Genomic DNA, 25,735 nt, shown 5'->3' on the forward strand with positions numbered 1-25,735 from the left:
TTAGGGACGAGCAAAGAAAGTGGTTTCTTGAGATGGAACTACTCTTGGGGCAGATGCTGTGAAGATTGTTGAATTGACAACAAAGGACTTAGAATGTTACCTAAATGTGGTTGATAAAGCAGCAGCAGGATTTGAAAGTATTAACTCCAGATTTGAAAGAAGTTCTACTGTGGGTAAAATGCCATCAAACAGCATTGCATGCTACAGAGAAATCATTCATAAACGGAAGAGTCAATCAATGTGGCAGCCTTCACTGGTGTCTTAAGAAATTGCCTCAGCCTTCAACAAACATCACCCTGATCAGCCACTAGCCATCAATATTGTGGCAAGACCCTCCACCAGCAAAAAGATTACAACTTGCTGTAGGCTCAGATGATGGTTAGCATTTTTTAGCAAGAAATATTTTTAAACTAAAGTACACATTTTTTTTCTTTGATATAATTTTATTACACTTAATAGACTAGAGTATAATAAGCATAACTTTTATATCACTGGGAAACCAAATTACTTTGTGTGACTCACTTTATGGCAATTTTTTCTTTATTGCAGTAGTATGGAACAAAACCCCACAGTATATCCTAGGTTTGCCTATACTTATTGTGACGATAATTTGTTTTAGGAAATTACATGTCCATGTAGTAAACTCTAGTATATATATCCTCAATAAACTGGAATGGAAGCTTCTTTGAGGCTGGCAATAAACCCTTCGCATGTTTTAAATTCACCACAGTAGGACTCTCTGTATTGTGAAGAATCCAACATTTGTTGAACTTAGGTACTAGGAAAGGGTTTGGATAACTAAAAGCCACTGATAGCATTTAAGAAATTAAATGTTAATCACCTGCCAGATATTCTACTTAAATTTATAGAAGAGAGTGTAATTATCAGTTTGAGAGTACTCCTTTTTGTTCTTCTGTTTAGTATAGTGATAAAAAACATATTTATACAAGTTATATGTGAGTTACCCAGAACCACAATATGTCCTGTAAATTAATCTAGGATGAAAGATTGGAATGCTGTTCCTATGTCCCTACTTATTTAATATGTCTTGGATATTATTTTATTCAATAAAGAAAATAATCTAAATTACAAGAATAAATACTTCTTCCATGTGATCCACTTAAGCTATTTTCATTGTTAAAGGTGAAAAGAAAAACAATTTTGTCTACAGTAGTTTTTTCCCCCTGAATTTGTTCTTACAGGAGAAAAAAAAATGCTTAGCAGAGGTGTAAGAATTAATTAGACAGTATTGGTAAATACCTAGAACAGGTAGCAGGAAAAAAAGATAGAGGTAATATTTATTGATAAATTTTAAGTAGAAAATTAAGATTTAAATTGTGGATTGCATTTCTTGATTTGGTTTTGAGCATTTTGAGCACAAATATTTTTGTCACCACAGGAAGAAAACAGTGAATGCAAGCTGTGAGAAAATAGTTCAGCTTAAGCGATATCCTGTGCAATTGAGATGAGAAATTTCAGCATTATGAGGATCTTTTACAAATTGAGGGAAAGCAGTATTCCTGACATTAGGTTGAGAACAAACTTTGAATTGAACTTGAAAGATAAAGCAGGTGTCATATGAGTAAACAAGAAACATAATTAGTAATTAGTGAATTCATTATGGTGACTATTCAGTGATTCAGAAGTATTGCTTTAATTTCACTGAAAATTAAAGATGAAAATATATTCTATTTTTAAATATCTGTGAGCATTTAAAAAGCACATAAACAGACTAATGGATTTCTTAATAAAAATACAATAAGCTACTAATGACACATCAGTGATCCCAGTGAGTTTGCTGTTTTCTGGAAAGTTTTATTTTATTACTTCAATCATTTATCCAACAAAGGAAATCAAATGAACTAATTGAAAATGGGTCTTATATATACTTTCCCTTCCTATTTGCAAAGCCCAGGAATTAACACTGTGAAACTTTAAGGGGATGATTATCAATAATGTGATATGCCACTGGCCTAAGTTTTTTCTTTTTTTTTTTTGCCATTTCTTGGGCCGCTCCCGCGGCATATGGAGGTTCCCAGGCTAGGGGTCTAATGGGAGCTGTAGCTGCCAGCCTACACCAGAGCCACAGCAAGGTGGGATCCGAGCCGCGTCTGCAACCTACACCACAGCTCACGGCGACGTCAGATCCTTAACCCACTGAGCAAGGCCAGGGATCGAACCTGCAACCTCATGGTTCCTAGCCGGATTCTTTAACCACTGTTCCACGACGGGAACTCCATGGCCTAAGTTTTTTTTTAAAAAAGTAAATGAGCAGAATTAATTGTATATATTAAAAGAAGAGTAGGGACAGAAATTTGCCAAATAGATGTGACAATATATTACAATAACTTAAATGATTTCGGCCTCCCATCTTTATGGCTTAAAATGTTAATGGAAAAAAAAACCTTAGAAAATATGTAGATAAGTGATCAGACAATAGGAAAGTGTTTTTATAAAATTATTGGGGAAAACCTGTATGTTTGACCTCTCAGCAATTTATAAATTTTACAAGAGGAAAACAAAAAGTCTAAGTAGAGACATTGTCAGACAATTTATAGAAAATAAATAAGAATGTTCAACCTCATTAGCAATTAATGAAGTGCAAATTATAGTAATAATGTGATAGCATTTTCACCTTTCACATTTGTAACATTTAAAAATAATATTAATTACTTCAGCCTTAAATGCATTATTATAAAACTGATTTCTAGAGTACTGATTTCAAATTTGTGATTGTTTTCACAAGTACATTTACTTTAAAATGGAATTTATCTTGCAGGCCATAGTGAATAACAATTATTAAAGAATATAAAATGACTTTGTGAAGTGTAACTCGGTATTTACTCTTTTATATACTGCTAACTTTTTAAAACTCTTGATGTAGACATTTTTCTTTAGCCAAAATGATGATACTTCTTTGTACTGTTTTGTGTCATTTCTCTAACAAAAAACTACATCTTTTAAAAATCTGACTTGCTTAAGATTAAATATTTTAAATGTAATTAAAATGCATCACACAATACTAGGAGTAAATAATTCTCTTAAAGGACTTTAAATTGGTCCTGAACACAGGCAGAACAGTGTCTTCAATTGAAAGTTATCTTAATAATTAAACATGAATGTTAGCTATTTATAAAAATAAATATTAAAAGAAATTAAAACATTTAGGTGCCTGACTCACTAAAATTCTTTCTTTTTCACTGATTAAACAACTGTCTCTTCCCTGCCAAACTAGTCATAAGTCATCTTAAACCTTTCTGAGACCCAGGTTACGCCAAGAAAGACTCGGTTCCTTTGGAATAATTTGGGCATGAAATCTCTGTTATATCTTAGTCCTGTTAAATGTAATGATTTTTGAACTATTATAAGAATGTATTTAATAACAATAATTGGGTTTAGAAATAATCTGGGGGTCTGCTAAAAAGGAATTATCAAATAAAGCTCATTTGTCACTAAAGTAGTTAATCATTAAAAAGAAATTAGACTTTTGCACAAATCATTATTTTAAAAATTTGGTTTTAGAAAGAGCAATGGTGTGTCTAGAAACAGTTATTTCCATTTTGAAAAACAAAAATAATAGGTAGAGGCTTCCACTTCTTTTCTGGAATTTGAAATCTATTTCCTTCAGAACAGTTCCTATTTAAGGCAAAGCAGAAAGCAGAAGAGGTACAGTGAGAGAAAACACCACAATGCCAGGCATAAACCACACAGACCTTGGGAAGGCTGTGACACAGGTTGCTAGGCAGGTGCTATGTTTATCTGTTTGGTTTTTTTATGAAAATAGTAAAAATCGTTTATCTGAACTTGGTAAAAATTAAATTGTCCAAAAATATTAGTGCTAAAAGAGCATCAGTTCCTTGCGTCAATATTCCTTAAACATGATTCTACTTCTTTGAGGCAAGTGCTCCAAAAGGAAAATTGGTTACCTCTGGTGAGCACCTGTTTAATCTCATTGATGGATTTCTAGGCCTTTTCCAAAGAAGGTTTTACGAGATTTCTGTGCACTAACTAGTCTGCTAATTTGATGCCTCTGTTCTTGCATGCCACCTTTTCTGTTTTTCTTTCCTGCCTAATGATTTCTCTTTTCTTCCTACAGGTACAATTATGTTTATTCATCTTATTCACTCTTTTAAAGCCATCAGTTTTTTTCTTTTTTAAAATTTTTATTGAAGTGTGGTTGATTTACAATGTTGTGCCAATTTCTGCTGTATAGCAAAGAGTGTATTTATATACATTCTTTTTTAAAAATATGCTTTTCCATCATGGTCTAGCCCAGGAGATAGGATATGGACTCCTGTGCTATACAGTAGGATCTTAATTGCTTATCCATTCTGAATGTAATAGTTTTCATCTACTAACCCCAACCTCCTAGTCCATCCCACTCCCTCCCCTTTGGAAACCACAAGTCTGTTCTCTATGTCCGTGGGTCTGTTTCTGTTTTGTAAACAAGTTCATTTGTATAATTTTTATTAGATTCCACATGTAAGTGGTATCATATGATTTTTTTCTTTTTCTTTCTTTCTTTTTCTTTTATTTCACTTAGTATGGTCATCTCTAGTTGCATCCATGTTGCTGAAAAAGGCATTATATCATTCTGTTTTATGGCTGAGTAGTATTCTGTTGTATATATGTACCACATCTTAATCCATTCATCTGATGGTGGACATTTAGTTTTAAGCTGTTAGTTTTCTTATATGCAATAGAAACACTCTGTAGTTCAGGAAGGACCGAGATGATTTGCCTGGTACTGATATTTTTTTTGTCGACTGTGTAAGGAGGGAGGTGGTTTTCTGCTGTTTCTTTCTCTGGAAAAGGAAGTCGGTAGACCCATCACTGCCCTGGGCACAGCTTTGCTTTAAGTGAGTGACAACTAAGCTTTGTTCTGAGGTTTTCCAGATGCTGGACTACAGAGGACTTTAGTTTTGAAATGCTGTCAGGCACCTTGTTATCCCCAAGCATCTTTTTTATTTACAAAGAATTAGAAGTTGAATAAGTTCTGGGAATCTAATGTATACCATGATGATTATAGTCAACAATATTGTACTACATACTTAGAAGGTTTTAAAAGAGTGGATGTTAAATGTTGTCATCAGAAAGAAAGAAAGAAAGAAAAAGAAAAGAAAGAAAGAATTGGGGCTCCCGTTGTGGCTCAGTGATAACAAACCAGACTAGTATCAATGAAGATGTGGGTTCTCTCTCTGGCCTCTCTCAGTGGGTTAAGGATCCAGTGTTGCTGTGTGTTGTGGTGTAGGTTGCAGACACAGCTCGGATTCCGTGTTGCTATGGCTGTGTCTGATTCGACCCCTAGCCTGGGAACTTCCATATGCCACATGTGCAGCCCTAAAAAGCAAATAAATAAATAAATAAATAAATAATTATGACATCATGTAGGTGTTTGCCGATGTCCAATATGATGTCCTAATCATATCGCAATATGTAAGTGTCTCGAATCAACAGGCCATACATCTTAAACTTACACAATATTGTATGTCAATTTTATCTCATTAAAGCTGGGAAAAGAAAACACTTTAAAAGTAAGCATTACTGGAGTTCCCTGGTGCCAAAGCAGGTTAAGGACCCAGTGTAGTCACGTGTCTTGGGACACTCCTGTGGCATGGGTTCAATCCCTGGCCCAGGTACTTCCCCATGCTGCAAGAGTGGCCAAAAAAAGTAAGTGTTGCTTACAGAATCATATTATTTCCAACCACCTTAATGAACCATATTTGCAAAAAAAAAAAAAAAAGAAAAAAAGTACACAACAAAGTTATGTGCATCCTTGAAACCCCATGGAAACCCTAGGCCGCCCTGCTCTAAGGGACTATGGGTGGGAAGCAGGAAGCTTCCTGAATCAGGTGTCCACGGCCTCCTCTGCAGCCCGATCTAACTCCCCACCTCCTTTAGGTGGATGATGACCCTGAGTTTTCCATCTCTTAGCCCATCTGTCAGCTTTGATTCCTTCTCCTTGCATCCTAGCCTGCATTTAATTTAGGCTTTGCTCCTTTTCATCTGCTAACCATTTTCTTCTGCATTTTATTTTTTGTCATTAAACCAGTTCTGCCTTTCCTTCCATTCTCTGTGGTGTGATATATCTAGTCTCATTTTTATTCAATAATGTCATGTCCTTTGAGAGAAAGAAAACTATGCTTAATCCTCCATCTTGAAATCAAAGCTTCCAGGAGTCATTTTAACTAGAAGCCAGTTTAACAGATAAAATGCAATTGAAGAGCAAATAAAAGTACAACCATAGACAATCAAATATCATTTCCTGAGACTATCTTACCACCTTTTTCTAGATTTTACTTCTTTCCTTTGACCATGTTGTTTCGGACTTCAGTTGGTTTTTAATAACCCGAAGTCATTTGGCTCCAGGCAGAAAGTACTCTATCAGCAATCACCCAATTGTTCATTCCTCCTACACATTTATTGCATTTTTGTTAAGTTTTTTCATTCTGTCTCCAATGGCCACTCTCTTTATCTGGAAATAACATTGTTTGCCTTCACAATGTGGTTTCCGTCTTTTCATCTGTAATATTTCTCCGTATTAATCCCTTTCTCCCACATCACAAATCCAATTTTCATAGAGTCTATTCTGCAATAACATATTCTATCCTCAGAATGGTATGCGTACCCAATACTCATTTCTACCTGTATTTTTTCCCAAAGAAAGTGTTGGAATCTTCGTTATCCATTGTAATTATTCCTACCATCCAGACACTACTGTTCTTGAATAAAATTTGCAGTTATTTTTTGAAAAAGCTGTATTTTCTATTTGCATTTTTATATAATACAAGGTCATTTTAACAAGAAGAATCTCTTTAATAATAAATCTTTCTAAAACGGTAGATGAATACCTGAAATGCTCACAGATTAAATTCTGCACCCTACATTTTTATATTTTGTTATTTTTTAATATATTCTCTTTGTAGTAGTTATTTCTCTTTTTTAAATTTTTGAAACAATCTCAAACTAACAGAAATTTTGAAATAATCTCAAGTTAACAAGATTTGCAAGTATAACACAAAATGATTTTTTCCCTAAACCACTTGAAAGTATGTAGTTGACTTGATGCCCTAATACTTGAGTGTATCATACAAGATAAGAACATTCTCTTAAATAACCAGCCTAGTCTTTGACATGAGCAGATTAACATCGATATAGTGCTACTATCTAATTTGCAGATAGTAGCAATTTTGTCAATTCAAATTTTATGAATACCTTGAATTTTATCAATCATTCAGATTTTATCAATTCCTTGAATAATGGCTTCACAGCCAAAGAATCCAGTATAGAATCATGTCTTGTTTCTTACATGTCATTTCTCATTGTCTCCCTCAGTCAAGAACAAAACCTCATTCTTCCTATGACAGTCATGATCTTAGCATTTAAAAAATATTATTATTCCTTTATTTAACAGAATGTTCTTCGATTTGCCTTAGTCTGATGTTTCCTCATACTTCAGTTTAGGTAATTCATCTTAATAGGAATATCACAAAAATGATGCTATATTCTAGTTGCATCCTATCAGATTGTGGATCATGTTAATTTTTATCATTACTAATGATGTTCACTTTGATTAATTGGCAAGTCGGTGCCTACACATATATGCATAACTATGCATACATACACTACATACACCCATATGCATATGTACACACATAGATACACATGTATGTACATTTATATATTAATTTACATCTATATATTTACTTCTCTAGCTATTGAAAACCCTGAGTTCACACTGATATCTCCATACCGTAGGTTTTATTCTAGTTTCTGAGTTTCCTTTTAACTATGTTATCTGACAGTAAGACATCTGGCTCCATTACCCTTAATATAATTACATATTTGATCATACACAATGCATATCTCCCTCTCCTACACAAATGCCCTTGGGTCCTGTTCAGACTCTGACTCCCTGTGTTAGGGTGCCCTCCTGTGCACACCCTCCTCACCATTCCCTGGTTCTAATACCCCACACCGGGCTGCTCACTCACTCAGCCCCTGACATCCCAGGCAATCCTTCCCCTCTGTGTCCTTCTCCTTCCGCTCTAAGCTGACCACAGTGCCCAAAGCCTGCCCTAGTGCCAAAGCCTATCTTGTGTTGCTGGATTGAATGGCTTTTGGATTACATTTTCAAGCAAGAAAGGGGAGGGAAAGGAAAGAATAAACTGGATGCTATTTTTATGCCATCATTTTTTTTTTTTTTGGTCTTTTTAGGGAGCACCTGCAGCTTATGGAGGTTCCGAGGCCAGGGGTCAAATTGGAGCTGTAGCCTCCGGTCTACACCACAGCCATAGCAATGCTAGATCTGAGTCATATCTGTGACCTGCATCATAACTCATGGCAACACCGGATCCTTAACACACTGATCAAACCCCTGTCCTCATGATGCCAGTCAGACTTGTTTCCAATGAGCCGTGACCGAACTCCTATGCCATAATTTTCAAATCTTTTTTCAAGTATCTAACAAATGATTTAAAATCTGGCCTTAAAGTTATCAAGTATGCTTTTGTCAATTAAAAAATAAAATATTTCCTCATGACATGACTAATAAATATATATTTATCTAAAATAAAAACAAATCACTAAACAGTTTTGTTTTGTTTTGTTTTTTTTGAAATTTAATCTTTCAGTTGCATTCTTATGTCTTTTAAAGGTGAGGCTTTAATGCAACATTACATTAAAAATTCTTTAGGGAGTTTCCACTGTGGCATGGTTGGTTAATCATCTGGCTTGTCCCTGTGGAGGCGCTAGTTTGATCCCTGGCCTGGTGCAGTAGGTTAAGGATCCAGCCTTGTCACAAGATGCCACATAGGTCACAGATACAGCTTGGATCTGGTGTTACTATGGCTGTGGTATAGGCGTGTGGCTGCAGCTCCAATTTGACTCCTAGCCCAGGAACTTCCATATTTCGCAGGTGTGGCCATAAAAAGAAAAAATTTCTTTAGAGTCATTTTCATGAACACTTGGATTATTTTTTGTTTGTCTGTTTTTCTCTTTGTTTCCTCAAGATCTGCCTGGTGAACAATTTTTCCCCATTATGAGTCACAATATAACGACATAACGACAAGGCTTTGCATTTTATTTTGTCATTTTGCTTTCATTCATCTCTGAACGTAAAAGCCATGTTCTATTTCTTCAAGAGATCTCCAAAAGAAAATATGCTTCTGAAAGCATCTGCAGCTACTGTCATTTGCTTTTCAGGTCAACGACGGCTAATGCAATGAACAATTTTAGAGCACAGTTTGTCATATGGATGCTATAGCAGTTATTTGCTCTGTTGCTAAACATAGCAGTGTTTTAGATGGATATAACAGCTTTTGCTTTGGCACAGAGAAGTACCAGATTGGTCAACGACTACCAAACAGGTGCTCTCTGTAACGGTAATAGAAGATCTGCAGTCTTTTCTAAGCTTCATTTTATAGTAAGTATATGGTGAGAGTAGAAAGACTCCTTCAAAACTGCTGCCCTGATCTGACATGGACCAGAAGCTTAATGTAAGGGATATAGTGCTTTATAAACATGGTGCTGTAACCTGTCTCCACTGTCACTGTTCTTGGTCAGAGCCATTCTGTCTCCCATCTGAACCATTACAATAAACCCCTAACTGTTTCCTCTGTCTCTAAACTTTTGCCATCCTTTCTACCATATTGTGTTGGTTTGCTACACTCTCATGATCAAGAATCTGTAATGACTCCTTCATGTTTATGAAATAAATTCCAAATACCTTGGTACTACATTGAATAAATTCTATGATCTAGACCAAGACTATCCTTAAAAATGATACATTTTATTTCCAAATTGCTTCACACCTTAATATGCTTTTTAAATTTTATTTTTTTTTATTCATTTGTTTTTAAAGCTGCACCAGTGGCATATGGAAGTTCCTGGGCCAGGGACTGAATCTGAGCCACAGCTGCAGCAGTGCTTGATCATTTAAGCTGCAGCAGTGCTTGATCATTTAACCCATTACACTGGGCCAGGAGTTGAACCTGCTTCTCTGCAGTGACCTGAGCTGCAGTCTGATTCTTAACCCACTGTGCCACAGTAGGAACTCCATGTTTTTTAAATTTAAAAAAGAGATAAATTCCATCTATGGATCTGTATTTTTGAAATCTGAAATTCAACCTTGTTGTCTGAATCTATTCACTTTTCTTTCTGCTGAAGAAGAGAATATATACAGAAATAAGTAGTGAGATGGAAACCAAATAGCACTTTTGTACTGTCCTAGTAACCAGGCAAGGAACACATCTGATGACTGATGTATTAGACAAAAAAAAAAAAAGCTTAGACCTGAGACCACTGATTATTGATTTATTTTCCAACCATGTGCATTTTAGATTTTGAAACCAGGCTAACTTTCTGCTTTTAGAAAGAGCTTCCTGCATCTGATGGGACGCATGTTGGAGAGGCAAGGGCTAGAATCTGTTTCATATCGTGTGAGGCGTCATGCTCCCAACTGAAAAAGCCTATAGTAGTTACTTCTTCTTTGATCATTGCTCTTCGATGGAAACATGGGATTTTAGAGAGAAAAGCAAATCCATCAAAGGAGTCCTCCTCCTAACATGGTACTTCATACTGCTGCTTTCAGAACCTTTCTGGAATCATTAGGATGTGCCACACAGCACCTGCCCTCGAGGGACACTGAAGTGCATCAAAACAGACTGTACTAACTTCAGGTCACTGAAACCTATGCTTAATTTTAACCTTCGTCCTATTTCTCACCAATATTATCTGTAATTCTATGCATAATAATTAAACTTAGACAATGAAACCAAAATAATAAAGACCCTGTCCCTTGCTAACTTAAAATAAGAAAATCATCTCCCCACTGTTTTATTTCAATGTCAGCCAAAGAGATGACAGTCAAATGGAGCTGGCAGTTCTGTCACAGCAGCTTCATATGGGGCCATGTTCATCCAAAAGTGATGTACCTCCATCTGCATTTTATTGGAAGATGAATTAACCCAATACTAAAGCTTTTGTGTTTTTTCTTTTCCAAAGGTTGTGAGTCAATAAAGCACAACAGAATTTATCTCAAGTTAAAGGATATTTCCAAGATTAAAGGAAAATAGCAGAGTTTTAGAGTTCTTGAGAAAAAGCGAAAATAGTCTAGAAAATATCAAAGATCAGTTTTTAGTTTCTCAAGTTCCAGGAGTTCCCACAGTGGCTCAGTGGGTTAAGGATTTGGTGTTGCTGCACCTGTGGGGTAGGTCACAGCTGTGGGTCTGTTTGATCTCTGGGCAGGTATTTCCATATGGGGTATATGCCTAAAAAAAAAAAATTGTAGGCAAATTTTAGATAAAGCCTAAAAAAAAAAAAGAAAATAAAAAGGTTCTAGTTCACTTGTGTATATATCTCAGAATTCACCACTTTAGACTTATATTTAAGTTAAATACACACACACACAACATGTTTTCTAACAGTTAACTGTGACTTCATATTTCTCTTTATGATGGGATAAAATGATAATAGGATAAAATATCTGTGCTTTCTCTTTTCCTACCTAGTGACAAATAAGACATCTCTATCACCCTACAAATTAAAAAAAAATTGTTGCTATTTAGAAATAACCAATAAATTTTGAAAGAAAAATTAAGTTAAAAAACTTTCCACTGGTAATAGATAATTAGAGCATCTCTAGGATTCAGAACTTTTATGATGTTTTCTTATATGTCCATCCTTTATATTTAAAACAATGTAGCTTCTATATCTGTTTGAATGTTATGTTCCTGCATCTTGACACTCAACAGACTTTGGGCTCTAAGTACATAACAATCTACTATGTTTTATTAGCACATTGACCATATTTAAAATGGGCAACTCTCTTATTAAAATGAATAGCTTTATATTTTCATTATTCTAATTCCTGACTCTCCTCTCTCTAGTTCTCTTATTTCTGTGAAAATCCAAGTTCATTTGGCTTTTTTCTAAGTACATAACAATCTATTATGTTTTATTAGCAAGTTGACCATATGTATTATAGGCAACTCTCTTATTAAAATGAATAGCTTTGTATTTCCAATATTCTAAGTCCTAACTCCCTTCTCTCTAGCTCTCTTATTTCTGTGAAAATCCAAGTTCATTTTTAGCCCCCTGTTGTAATGGCTACAGATGTTTCCTAGTCTGAAATTCCTTCATGCACATCTGTGTCATGTAGGAAGCTTTTAGAAATACCAGTGCCTTGGTTGCACACATGCCAACTACATTTGAAGTTATCAATTGTTTTTAAAGATCACCAGATGATTTCAATGTACACAGGATTCATAGTACTATAAATATACTTTATTTTAAAATAATTTTTGGGTTTTTTATCTCTTATTCCAGCAAGATAAGTGCTATTAGTGAGTGAAAAAAACAAAGGTGAACATTATGTACCAGTAATTAAGGACAATGTAATTAAAACTTCAAATGATAAACTCTTAACTAACTAAGCAGTTGTTTAAAAGAAAAAAATATTGGTACAAAGGGAACACCATTTTTATCTTTACAAAGGATCAAGAATCAGAATGTCTTGGGACTTTTCAGCAAAAATACTAGAAAATAGAAGATAATGAAGAACGTCTTTAAAATTGAGAAGAAAAAAAATTTTCAGGCTAACATTTTGTATCAAATCTAGATGTTAATTAAGAGTGAGAGCCTTAAAAAGAACATTTGTGAACAAGCATTTCTGAAAAGTTTCACATTCCTATGCACCATTTCTCAATAAATTACTAAAGGACATGTTCCACTAAAATGAAGAAATGAACCAAAAAGGAAGAAGATCTGAGGCCATGAAAGGAGGTCCCATAAAAGAGAGGGTGATATCTCCAATAGGAGGATTGTGGGAGAGCACTGGGTGGCTGTTGTGCTTCAGGACAACAAATCTAGGATGGAGTGAATCTGAAGGGAGATTAGGTTAATAGACTGTCTGATGAGTCTAATATTGAAACACAATGTAGACATTTCAGAACTTGAGAATAAGTTAATGATATATATGCAGTAAACTGTGTGAAATATGTAAAACAATGATTGACCTCAGGAGAATGTTCTGCAGGAAAGGAAGAGTAACTATAACGTATTATATAGTTAGTTGGAGGTAATATTTACCTTGTCATAATAATGTAAAAAAGTGAATACTGATCAAACAACAGTGACAGTTTAACTGCATTTGAGTGATGGGAGGCCAGAGAAAAAGTTTATATTAGTAGGAGTGGGGATAGTTTGTAAAAGAAAGCAAAATCGTGTGGGGGTCAGAGCATTATGTCTAAAATGAAAACATCTAAAGGAGTAAAATAAACCTATTCAGAGAAACTGAGGTAAATACCCAAAGTGTCTATTAAATGAGTTAAAATGATTCTCTCTAGTGAGGGTAAATGGGGTATAGGGCAAGTGGCTGGCTCTTTTTTTTTTTTTTTTTTTTTTTTTGGTAATGCACCTTATAAAATTAAGTGACTCAGTTATCTTCAGGTTAAAAAAAAAAAAAAACCACCAAAATTTATTAGGCTTTGATATCCGTTCTTGTGTGTGGTTTTATCTGACTAACTTAGGAGGAGATTAACTGAGTTATTTTAACCCCTATCACACAGTATTTCAGTGCTTTTGTTTATGTAGCTATGAACCTAATAACAAAGTTTGTAACCAGATAATGAAATGCTTTGAAGATTATGTGATGTGAAAAAGGTTGGGGAACAACTTGATATGGCAGGAAAAGATGATCCTTAGAATCAGACCAATGTTTCAGGCTCTGACTGTGCTATTTATTAGCATCTTATGTATCCTCTCTGAGCTTTCATTTCCTAATACGTAAATGGTGGACTATTACCCACTGTCAGTGTTACATGATTCAGTGGTATCTAGGAACAAAACAGCATAATACCTGGTAACAAGTTCTCAACAATTTACTGATTCCTATCCTTCTGCCCTACTAGATGATAATCACTTTTGCCTTTCTTCAATTTGGTGTGCACAGATTTTTAGATATTTTAGAAACAAGTGAATGAATGGGTATCATAAATACAAAAATTTGGGGTTTTGGAATTCCCTGGTGGTTGAGCAGGGTAAGGATCTGGCATTGTCACTGCTGTGACTGGGGTCACTGTATGGCGCAGGTTTGATCCTGGAACTTCTGCACGAGTGTGGCCAATAATAATAATAATCCTTGTGTTTTATGAGAATACTAAATCAAATACTTATAGGGGACTTTTGGCATTGGGGAAGTGAGGATCTCTGTAAATTCTTTCCTTCAAAAGAGCAACAAAAACACTGGCAACATTTTCAAATTAACCTTCGGAACTCTGAAAATTAACCAAAAGCTTGTAACACCCTGAGGAATGTTTATTCAAGAAAAACTGATGAATTTCTCTAAAAATAGAAGGTGTTTAATCTGGCTCACTCCCCAGCTTTCTGATAGCCTTGAAAACTAGTATCCTCTCAATCACAGAAACTGTAAAATCTAGCGTTCCAGCAGCTATGACAGGGGGCAGCCCCCTTTTGCTTCTCACAAGTTCTCTCAGAGCTATGTTGCTGTTGGCCTATCTAGCCCACTCCGCATGAGTCCCACTCAGAGGGCTTGTCATTACTTAACTTTGGGAACTCTCTGAGTGGGAAATCTTATTGCCAGGGCATTTGTTGGAAGCAATCACAGAAAATTGTTTAACATTGCAGCTGCCTAAGGCTGTGATATTCATTGGCAAACAGGAGCCTGAACAAAAATTTCAGAAAAAGATCTGTCCGCTTACGACAGACCCATAGGCAGCTTTGAAATGTTACTTATTGGGATTCCCTGGTGGCCTAGCAGTTAAGGAATTGGCATTGTCACTGCTGTGGCTTGGGTTCGATCCCTGGCCTGGGAACTTTCACATGCCGTGGTCGTGGCCAAAAAAGAAAAAAGGAAATGTTACTTTCTGTTGTAGATCTAGAGTCTACACCTATGTGTAGGGCTGTGTGCTAACCAGAAAAGTCCTAGGTTTCCGACCTTTCACCTCTGGCTGACCTCAAACCCCCTGCAAACAATAAGTGCAGGGTAAGGCATAAGCATTAAGGGCATGTCCCCTGCCAAATGCATGAAGTCCTTTGGCAAAGGGGAAAGACATTGGTTCAAGCCATTCAGGAAACCTCTGACCAATCATTAATTGTCCATGGGCTCACCGAGCAGGCACTTCAGTGGCTACATACTCTAAGGAAATACACTTTACAAGTATTCATCCAGGTAAGTCACTAAATAACAAACAACAGCAATAAGAAACACCAGCAAGGACAACAAACTATGGGATGGAAGTGGGAGGTCTGGTTTAGAGAGTTGCTACATTATATTATCTAAGTATCCAATTTTTAATTAAAATTTATACGACGTGGAAATAAACAGGAAAATACTGCCCATACATGCAGAGGTGGGGGTCGGGGAATCAAAATTCCCTAATGGGGCTCAGGTGTTGGCTTTATTAACCAGATATCTGCAGAGCTGTTAGAGATTTCTAAATCAAGGAAACTGAGACCAAAAGAGGTTAATGACATACAGTAGGTATCTTCAGTGTTCAGAGGAGACGGTAAACTTGAGATGTGCAATCCAGATTTCTTCAAAGGAGGGTTGCCTTCAATTTTAAGCATCTATGTATGTACATATTAAAAAATTCTTTTGGGAGTTCCCACTGTGGCACAATGGGTTAAGAATCTGACTATAGGGGCTCAGGTTGCTTCAGTGGTGCAGGTTTGATCCCCTGCCTGGTGCAGCCGATTAAAGATCTGGCATTGCCAGACTCAGTCCCTGGCCCAGGCACTTCCATATGCCATGTGTACAGCCATTAAAAAAAAAAAAAATCAAACAAAATAAAACAAAAAAACCCTACAAATTAGAAACATGGAATTATATGAAAATATTTTATTTATTTATTTTTGAAAATATTTTAGTTAAGCATCTAAACACCCTTCTGTTTTAATTTCTTTTTCAGGTCCTCCAGTTAATGTCACATGCAACATATTCATAAACAGCTTTGGTTCTATTGCCGAGACAACCATGGTAGGTAGGCACGTCTACTCTGAATAAATTTCACACTGGAGTAATCTATAATCACTTCAATGGCAATTTTTCTGCTGATGTTATTTAATTTAAAGCCCAAATTCATATAATGAGGTTTTAAAGATAAAATTAATGGTATAATTAAATTACAATCAGCAGCAGGTAAAAAAATGTTTCAGTTAGAGATGATATATTAGGTATAAATGTATAAATGTAAGTGAAAGCATGATTGATATTTTCCACTTCAGTAATTAAATACTGGATCTCCAAATAAAACTAAAATTTTACTACATGAATTATTTATTTATTTCCAATGCTCCTTAATAGCCAGACCTCAGCATAGGAGTAGATAATTTCATGTTTAGTTATTCTGAATACTTATAAATGTGTTTATAATGTTATTTTAAGTATTTTATTTGATTACCTTTCCAAATGAAGATAGTATTTTTTCAAATATCATAAATATTTTGGAACATGTAGTATATGCTTTAATTTAACTAAATTCACTGAACTGAAACTTCATTACTACGTAATTGAGGACATTTTGCACAATCAAGTTATTAAAGCCAAAAATTATCATTCCAAACCGATTTATTCTGTTTTGAATTTTATCTTTCTCTAAAGATCATGTTGTATCTCTTCTTTGCCCTGAGCTTTCATTGAATATTTTAGCTAAAATAAAATGCAGAGATAGACAAATGAACTACTGAATAACTGTAAAATTTTCTAGCAGTAACTTTAAAAAAAAAAATGAAACCATGTATTGTGATTCTTAAATTACCTGGAATTATACTCCATTCCTAAATTTAGCAAGTATAATTTGCACTAATTTTCAAAGTTGATTTTAGCTAAAATGCGATATGAAATACTTAAAGATTTATAGCTCCAAAACCATTATTAAGAGAATAATTCTTATATGTATCAGAATGATTTGATAGTGAATTTTCTAATGTGCAAATTATTATATGAGGAAGACTGTGTAGCTGTGTGTGTATGTGTGTGTGTGTGCATGTGTGTGTTTATAGAGGATCTTTCTTAAAGTAAGAGACTTTATTCAGGCACCACTTTTAAAAATGCTTTTTTCCTCATGCTTGCAATATTTAGTCATTTAGTGGCATTTCTTTGGTTCTGTTCAAGCTCAATATAATTAAAATGAAAGGATTGGTGGAAAAGAACTGAGCAGTATGTAGAATTATCTTCATTGCAGTACATAAATTAACATGAAAACATGTACATAAATGCAAACACAGAGAAAATGCATATAATTTGTTAGCATAAGCACAGTTTGGTTCTAGTACAGTTTTGACTCTACAGTTACTATAATCCCGTTTCAGACGTTGGCATAGCCTGGATTCTGGTTCAATATATAGCCCTGATTTATATCTTGTATTTGTACATATCCACTTCAAATCATATTTAAAGATAAAGGACTGTCTACTAGATTTTTTTCTACTTGGACTTCCCAAATTATATTTCTAGTCCTGGCATCATTCTCATATTAATTGCTACTACACGACACTGTATCATCCTGAAAACCTGGAACTGTTTATACTTTCTCTTTTCCAAGATTGCTTCTGCAAAACAGTTTCAACAGCAATAGCTGGAAAGATTTTTAGTCGTACTTGTCTTTGTGGGGTGGAGGAAGGGATTTGGAAAAAAGAAAGACATGGCCAGATTTCCTCCCCATTAAAACCTCAAAGATTGTCAAGTTCCTGAAGGTCTTTGCTTTTTATGACATAATTCATCAGTCTGCAACTAAGAGATTATAGATTACCTTCCATAGGATGATTATACCTGCTAAATTTCTTACCCTTAATAATTTTAGGCAGACTTCCTTTGCAGAATAATATTATACAAAAGGCTTGCAGAATATTGCAAATACATTCTTCTAGTGATCCACTCAGCTTTACTTCCCTTCTCCAGCATTGTCTGTTTCTTTGTAGTCCATCATAATGTACCCCTTTGAAATCATTTTTAGCATCTATTACTTTCCTCTTCAGAGTCACAAGCAGTATCAGTGAACATTAGTCAAACACCCCAGAGATAAAGTATTATAAAACTCAACTAAGCCCCCCTTGGTATCTTTCTTTTTAGTCTTCTAAACTTCTAAATATGTGGCATTATTTCTGTTCACATAATCAGATTTAATATTTGCAAAAAAATTTAATGGTGTAAGAACAGTTTCAATATGGTGTCCATGAACATAGGCATTGAGAAAATTACAAGTTGGTATATCTTTTAAGTTGGTATATCTTTTGCTGCCACTTGATTACTTTGATGTATTTTATTCATTGTTTCTACCATCACAGCTCTGCAACTAAACTTCATCTCATTGTTTTACATGCCATAATATTGTTTAATTGATTTTAAAAAATCCTTAATTTGTTAACACATTTTTTTTTAAATCTTTGGTCCCCATTCTTCTGCCCGCCGCACCCCAAACAAACTAAAATAGTCTTGTTATTCTGACCCCTGGGCAAACAAATCAGTCCAGAAAGCCAAGTTTTACATTTCTTTTAATAACTGTAGCATTCAATTTCAAACTGTTTTGCCCTTAATGGACACAGTTCTTTTTTTTTTTTTTGTCTTTTTGTTGTTGTTGTTGTTGTTGTTGTTGTTGTTGTTGCTATTTCTTGGGCCGCTCCCGTGGCATATGGAGGTTCCCAGGCTAGGGGTTGAATCGGAGCTGTAGCCACTGTCCTACGCCAGAGCCACAGCAACGCGGGATCCGAGCCGCGTCTGCACCCTACACCACAGCTCACGGCAACGCCGGATCGTTAACCCACTGAGCAAGGGCAGGGACCGAACCCGCAACCTCATGGTTCCTAGTCGGATTCGTTAACCACTGTGCCACGACGGGAACTCCTGTTAACACATTTTCATACTAGTTACTTTTGTTCTTACAGTACAAATAACTGAATTCAACTGAGCAATGTATTACATTGAGAGGATAAAATTCCAAATGACCTGTAGTCATTAATGAATATCTTTGCATCTGAGAATTCATATCTTAAATAAAACTAAACAATTCTCCCAATCTGTATAACTTGCTTAACAAAGGTCTTAACCATGTTGGCTGTCTTTACTGGCCAGTATATTAAGCTCCCTCTGTGGTCTAGTTTCTAACATATTGTATCTCTACTCTTTTTTAAAATACAACTTTAGTCCCATTTGAGGCAATCATTTGATTCTTGAGAAAATTTCTCTAGTAGATATTCCACTTCTTTAGCCATTTTTTGATTATTTTAATTCAAATCTTTAACATATTTTGCATCTTCTTGCACCAGCTTTGTTTTTCTTAATATTTATGTGCATTTTTCCAATAGCACGAGCTCGAATTTCTTTTTAATTGCTAAATGTATCCTTCCCCAATGTTTATTTTGTCTAATTAACCTAATGTGGTGCCAACCATTCTCACTTGAGCACAATTTTATTATTCTTGACATACAGTCCTTGAAATTTTTGTGTATATTGTAGAAATGCTAAACTTCCTATTTCCCTCACATTTGAGTCAGATGTCATTATATCTAATGAGATTCTCTAAAGATTTGTTCAGCCTCCATCATCCCAATTTCACATTCTTCTTCAGCAGATAATGATTTAACAATGGTTGGAAACTAAGTATTTAAAAAGATTAAATTAAAAATGAAACTAGGAGTTCCCATTGTGGCTAAGCAGGTTAAGAATCCAACTAGTATCCATGGGGATGCAGGTTTGATCCCTGGCCTTGCTCAGTGGGTTAAAAGATCCAGCATTCTGCAAGCTGTAGTGTAGGTTACAGACTCGGCTTGGATCTGGCTTTGCTGTGGCTGTGGTATAGGTCAGCAGCTACAGCTCCTATTCAGTCTCTAGCCTGGGAACTTCCATGTGCTGTGGGTGCAGCCCTAAAAAGACCAAAAAAAGAAAAAAAAGAAACTAGTTTACTATTATTACAGTCACTTCCCCATTGCTTTGCAACATGGCCTTGGTGAGAGAGGCAAGTCTATCCTATATTTTAAAATTAATAATTTTAAATTAATAATTTTATTAATTTTAAATGAAAATATCCTGTCTTTTAAAATTGTGGTGACAAGAGTGACTCATAATTGTTTTATATATAGTTACAATGAGGTGAAGTGCAGCATCTCCACGTTGAGTAACTTATTGGTTTTTTTTTGTTTGTTTGTGTTTTTTTTTTGTTTGTTTGTTTGTTTTGTCTTTTTGTCTTTTCTAGGGCCACACCAGGGCATATGGAGGTTCCCAGGCTAGGGATTGAATCAGAGCTGTAGCCGCCGGCCTACACCACAGCCACAGCAATGGGAGATCTGAGCCATGTCTGCAGCCCACACCACAGCCCATGGCAACGCCAGATCCTTAACCCACTGAGCAGGCCAGGGATCGAACCTGCAACCTCATCATTCCTAGTTGGATTCGTTAACCACTGAGCCATGAGGGGAACTCCATGTTGAGTAACTTATTGTAAGCAAACTCTTGTAAACCTGTGATGAATCGTGGATAAGGATTATACGATGGGATGACAGTATTTGTAAGTTGGGCTTTTTTAAAAAACTCATATATACCTATGTAGTAGTTTGGCTATTCAAAGTGGATATAGAGCAGCATTTCAAAGTGGAGATCCTGGCTTAACCTGCTATCTTTGGAAAACAGATGGCTCTCCATCTTGTCACACATATGTTGGAGAGATAATTGCTCTGTTGTGTCCCTTAAGTCAATATTTACTCATTGAACCATGGCTTTTCATCAGTGCCCATAGAAGAAATTATTTTTACAAAATAAAAACAAGCAAACAAACAAAAAAGGTGAGATGTTTTGTTATAATGCTTTTTCAGATGCCTGCATACAGAGACATGTAGTGGGGCTGGGTGAGTCTGGGTGAGAGTGTCTGAAGATCTGCTCTGATCCAGCAGAATTGTCAAATGGTACAGTTTTTCAGTTTTCCACACAAATGATAGGTTCAGATTTTAGTTGCCACAATAATCATGCACATGTAGATGCTAGTTTGGATCACTGAATCATTAGATTCTCCAGAGAAATCTAAGCTAATATGGCATAAAAAATTGATAGTGTTCATTTACATATTCCTAATGGAATCTTTACACTCCTACTCATTCTTTTTCTACATGTATTTTTTTTTTTACTAAATAAAGCTTTATTAGCAAATAAAGTTATTACCTATGCATGTTAAGTGACACTTATACACCTATCACCATCTTAAGAAATTAAATATTACAAATAAATTGAAGTGGACCATGAACTCTTGCCCAAAGCACTGTTTCTCTGCCTTCCCCAAAGAAGCTTTGTTCCTGTATTTGATATCACGACATAAAATTTCATTCTGCATGAAGAAAAAATATAAACAGAATTGTTACACTGTTGTATTCACAAATAACTCGATTTTTTGGTGCAAATCTGACTTTTATCCGATTGAAGGAGTTTTCTTTCATTACTTGTATGCTGAATTTTGATTTTTTTTTTTAATCACGAAGAGACATTGAATTTTCTTCAGTGCAGTCTCAGTATTCATTGAGCTGATTGACTGCTCTCCTTCATTCTGTTAAGAATATGGACTCTGTACAAATACATTAAATACAAATTGATTTTCAAATAGGAAATCATCTTACATTTCTTGGATACACCCCATTTGATCACAGTTTGTTATCCTTTTTGTGTATTGCTCAATTTAATTTTCTAGTATTTGATTTAAGATTTTTGCTGCTATGCTCATTCTGAATATTGAACTATAATTTTCTTTTTCTGCAATGTCAGAAGCAGTGTATGGTAACAATACTATGCTAGTTTCAAAAATTAGGAAATACTCCTTCTTCCTCTGCTTTTTAAAATAGTTTATGCAAAACCAGTGTTATTTCTTCCATAAGTTATTTGGTAAATATCACCAACAATGCTTTCTGGGTCAGTCATTTTATTTATTGAAAGGTTTTAAATGATAGATCTCATTCTGTGACCAAATATAGGACTATTCAGCTTTCCTATTGGGTGCAATTCACAAAAGTTTTTATTTCAAGGAATTTGTCCATTTCTTTAAATTTTTCAAATTATCAACATACACTTATTTACAATACCTCATCCTTTCATCTAAGGGATATTTGTAATGTCTTTAATTTCTTTTTTTCTAATGATTTTTATTTTTCCCATTATAGTTGGTTTACAGTGTTCTTCATTCCTATTATTGGTAGTGTGGTTTTAGCTATTCTTTTTTCCACTACATACAGATTTTTATTCTACAAGGGATTTTTGCTGCTTTTTAAATCTATGAGTAATGTTAATATTCTTCTAAGAATAATACTACTCAATTTTTATCTTTCCATTTGTTCTTTCTTGAAACCAGTTACACTGGATATTTTAACCTCATTCGCTCCAGAGTTTCTATCTCTATATTTCTGTGCTACATATTCCCTTTCTTTAAGAATTGTCATTAATAAATAAATTATGGGGGATTCATAGGAGTCCCAATAAGCTGCATATAAATCCATTTTTGATTCCTTCAGTGCAAATAACTCAATGACTTACCTAAAGGTAATTCATTCACACACTATGATGATCGCAGGTTTCTTTTTAATGCTACTTTGTTTGGCTCTGTTAGTAAGGCATTTAACTCCTTGTACTGATTTATCAAATAGACTTCATTGGCATCTTATTATTTTATCCAACTTACTTTTAAGTTTTATTTATCTTTTCCCTTTTAATGTTTGGTTTAATCTATCAGCCTTTATTTAAAATTTTTGATAATAGGCTCCATGAAGCAGCAGTTCACTCTGTAAATTCATCATTATATCAACAACTAGGACAATCTTAGCATAGAGTAACTCTTAAATATATATTGTTGAATTTTACACACACACATACACACACAGAGACTAACAAAGGGTATGGTTTCTAAAAAGAGGAATTTGCTATTGTGTACTCAGCGCACAGTGGATCAACTGTTATTTTTATTGCTTTGCAGTATTATTTGTTTATGGGCTCTTAAGTCCTGGTCACTGTCTTAAATTGGTGCTACAATTTCTAAAATAGGAGCTAAGAAACTATCGTATAATATTGGCTCATATTGCCCAAATGAACTTGGCTTTTTTATTCAAATCTTCCCATGTAATTTTATGATCTTTCCCCAAAAAGCATTTGCCTTTTCAGCTGCATTGATGGAGAGACAAATTCATTAAGAATGCTAACATTTTGTATGGATATTTGTCTATGATAAGAAATTAAAGCTATTATTTAGTGCTTCTTATAGTGATTGGAAGAATAATGTTTAAAAATCAGAAATATTAAAATCAGTTATTTCAGGTATCAAGTAGGTTTCACAGTAATTTTTTTTTCTTTACATTAGGAAATAAATGTGTGCATAATTTGAAAAAACCCATGTTTTCTGTCCTTCAGTAATCTTTATCTCAAATGAGTCATTGGTCCTTTCTATCTATTGCCAACCAGTTCAGTTCTTGTAAAGGTACGGTCACATCATGAATGCCATAGTAGTATTCCATGAATAGTTCTGTCTAATTCATAGTTCTAAATTTAATAATGTTAGTGTAGCATATGATTAGATAGATGCTATTTTACTTAATTTCAGAATAACCTGAAAACATCCTGTTATCTTTTTCACATTATATCTGTTAACATCTTATCCTTGCTGTCTTATTTTTCTTACTTTGAGTAATAGGTAAAGCCTCACCAAATATAACAGTGGCAATGGTCTGAAGGATTTTTAATTTCAAGCATGAGTAACCAGTGACTGGCAGCATGAATGTGTTCTGAACTCTCATTTATAAGCATGAATTAGAAGCAGGGCATATTTATGGGAAAGGTTGCAGAAAGATAGGTATGCATGAAGGTTACACATCTTGGTGACCCCATCAGAAACAGGAATAAATCTCTGCCTGGTGTAGTCTTCCACAAGACCGTCCTTATAATCACTGTGTCTCAAAAAGAGAGGGGCTAAGATCTTGTTCACACAGGTAAATTTTCTTACAAAGGATGCCGCAAAGGATATAATTATCTAGTTGTGCTACAGTGTTCTTAAAACAAACACAATGTTTCAAAGCATATTTCTGATTCTATGAGGTGAAAGTGCCAAAGAGAAACTGATGCTAAGACAGAAAACTGTATGCAGAGAGGGAGGTTGCTGGGCACATACTCCTAAAACTTCTCTCTTTTATTTACTTTTTATTTTTATTCTTTTGGCTGCATCTGTGGCATGGGGAATCCAGGGATCCAGCCTGCACCAGAGCAACGACAATGCTGAATCCTTATCCTTAACCACTAGGCCACCAGTGAAATCCAACTTTTCCCGTTATTTATTCTCTCCCTCATATCTTTGTACAGTCTCCTTTTACTCTGGCTGAGTAGATTATAAGGTTCATTGTATTTTGTGTAGGCATTATGGAATATTTGAGTTGGGAAAAGATGAGGGTGATTATAGGGGTAAGTGTAGTATCAAAGATTTATGTCACTTAACTCTCCTCTTTCTGCCTACTGTAAAGCTAAATTGTAATGGAAAGTGACTATTATTTGCATGTCGTCATGCAAACCACATTTTATAGAATTCACTGGTACCAGATCAATTAAACACTTTTGTTGGTCACCTATCAAGACAGAGAAAGTGATCTGATTCCATGAGTGGTGTTTCTCCTCAAGGCATTTATCATCGTGAACCTTTTTCTAAGAGAATTCGATTTTCTGAAAGAATACACTCCAAAATGTCATTTCAACCTCTAAAGATAAAACGGGCAGCAATATGGGGAATTGTGTTCTCCCAGATGACTGGCATGAGTCATAATTTGTTACTTAGGCTTGGATTTAGCTTGTAAATGAATGTTAAATACTTGGTAATCAATTTAAATTGCAGATGGCTCTTTAGCTGTGATGCTGAATCCCTGACAGATGAATGAGTTAAGATTTAACACCAATATTCTCTAGACCAGTCAGAAGATAGTTTCTGTTGCTGTGATGAAACTAAGAGCCTATCTACAAAACAGCAAGCCAGCTAACTATGCTTCAGATGGGCTTCAAACAGTTCAGATGGACAGGCACCTGGGGCCGTGCCAAAAATGTCCCATCAAATACAGCAGATCAGGCAGTGGAGTCAGGCAGCTCAGGTTGCTTAGGGAGTCCTTACAAGATGGAAAATTCTTACTCAACACTGATATATATGTATACATCCCCCCCAGATGAGTTTAATACTTCAAGATTTGGTCTTTAAAATATCAGGGAAATCATTTTCTTTCAGTCTCATCAAGGAGGCTTGATAATGGACTATTTGTGTTATGGGAGAGCATGAAGAAACATAGGTTTATCAGCACATAAGTATCTCTATAATCTGTACCATCTTTTGAAAATTCTTCTTAGTCGTTTATTGGAATATTGCCAATGCTTCAGAGACTACCTAAGGCGTAAAAACAAATCATCCTGCCACAAAGGTATATTAAGAGATTTAATTAACAAAAATGAGCTTATAACATATATCAACATTAAGTAGATAAAATGCCGATATTCACAAATCAGTCCTGGGCAAAGCCCATTTAATTTATCTGCAGATGATAATAAAGTCTTCTTCTTCTTCTTAGGGTAGAGAAGACATTTGGGAGTGCTTGCTTCTTCCTTAAGTCTTCCAGCCCAACAGGGACTTCTTTCCACTGACTTCTGGAATTAGCGAAGAATTCCTCCCTACTTTATCCTACTGAACTCCTGTCTCCCTCTCTCTCCACTAGAGTTGCCTCTGTCCCT

At 35.1% G+C, this 25,735-nt stretch overlaps 1 protein-coding gene across 12 annotated transcripts in view; it reads left to right on the forward strand.

Moving 5' to 3' along the window:
- GLRA3 (glycine receptor alpha 3) overlaps nucleotides 1-25,735 on the forward strand; it is a 488,702-nt gene that overhangs the window by 343,473 nt on the left and 119,494 nt on the right. For all 12 annotated transcript variants that reach the window (XM_084997706.1, XM_084997695.1, XM_084997696.1 and 9 more), the window contains one exon: nucleotides 15,930-15,997. In XM_084997706.1, the coding sequence (XP_084853832.1) occupies nucleotides 15,930-15,997 (68 nt within the window). The remainder of the gene's footprint in view (nucleotides 1-15,929; nucleotides 15,998-25,735) is intronic.

The sequence above is a fragment of the Sus scrofa genome, chromosome 14 (assembly GCF_054392235.1).
Source record: "Sus scrofa isolate SSC_HxYL_T2T_F1_AM1 chromosome 14, Sscrofa_HxYL_maternal_Yorkshire_Landrace_v2.0, whole genome shotgun sequence".
NCBI classification, from domain to species: domain Eukaryota; kingdom Metazoa; phylum Chordata; class Mammalia; order Artiodactyla; family Suidae; genus Sus; species Sus scrofa.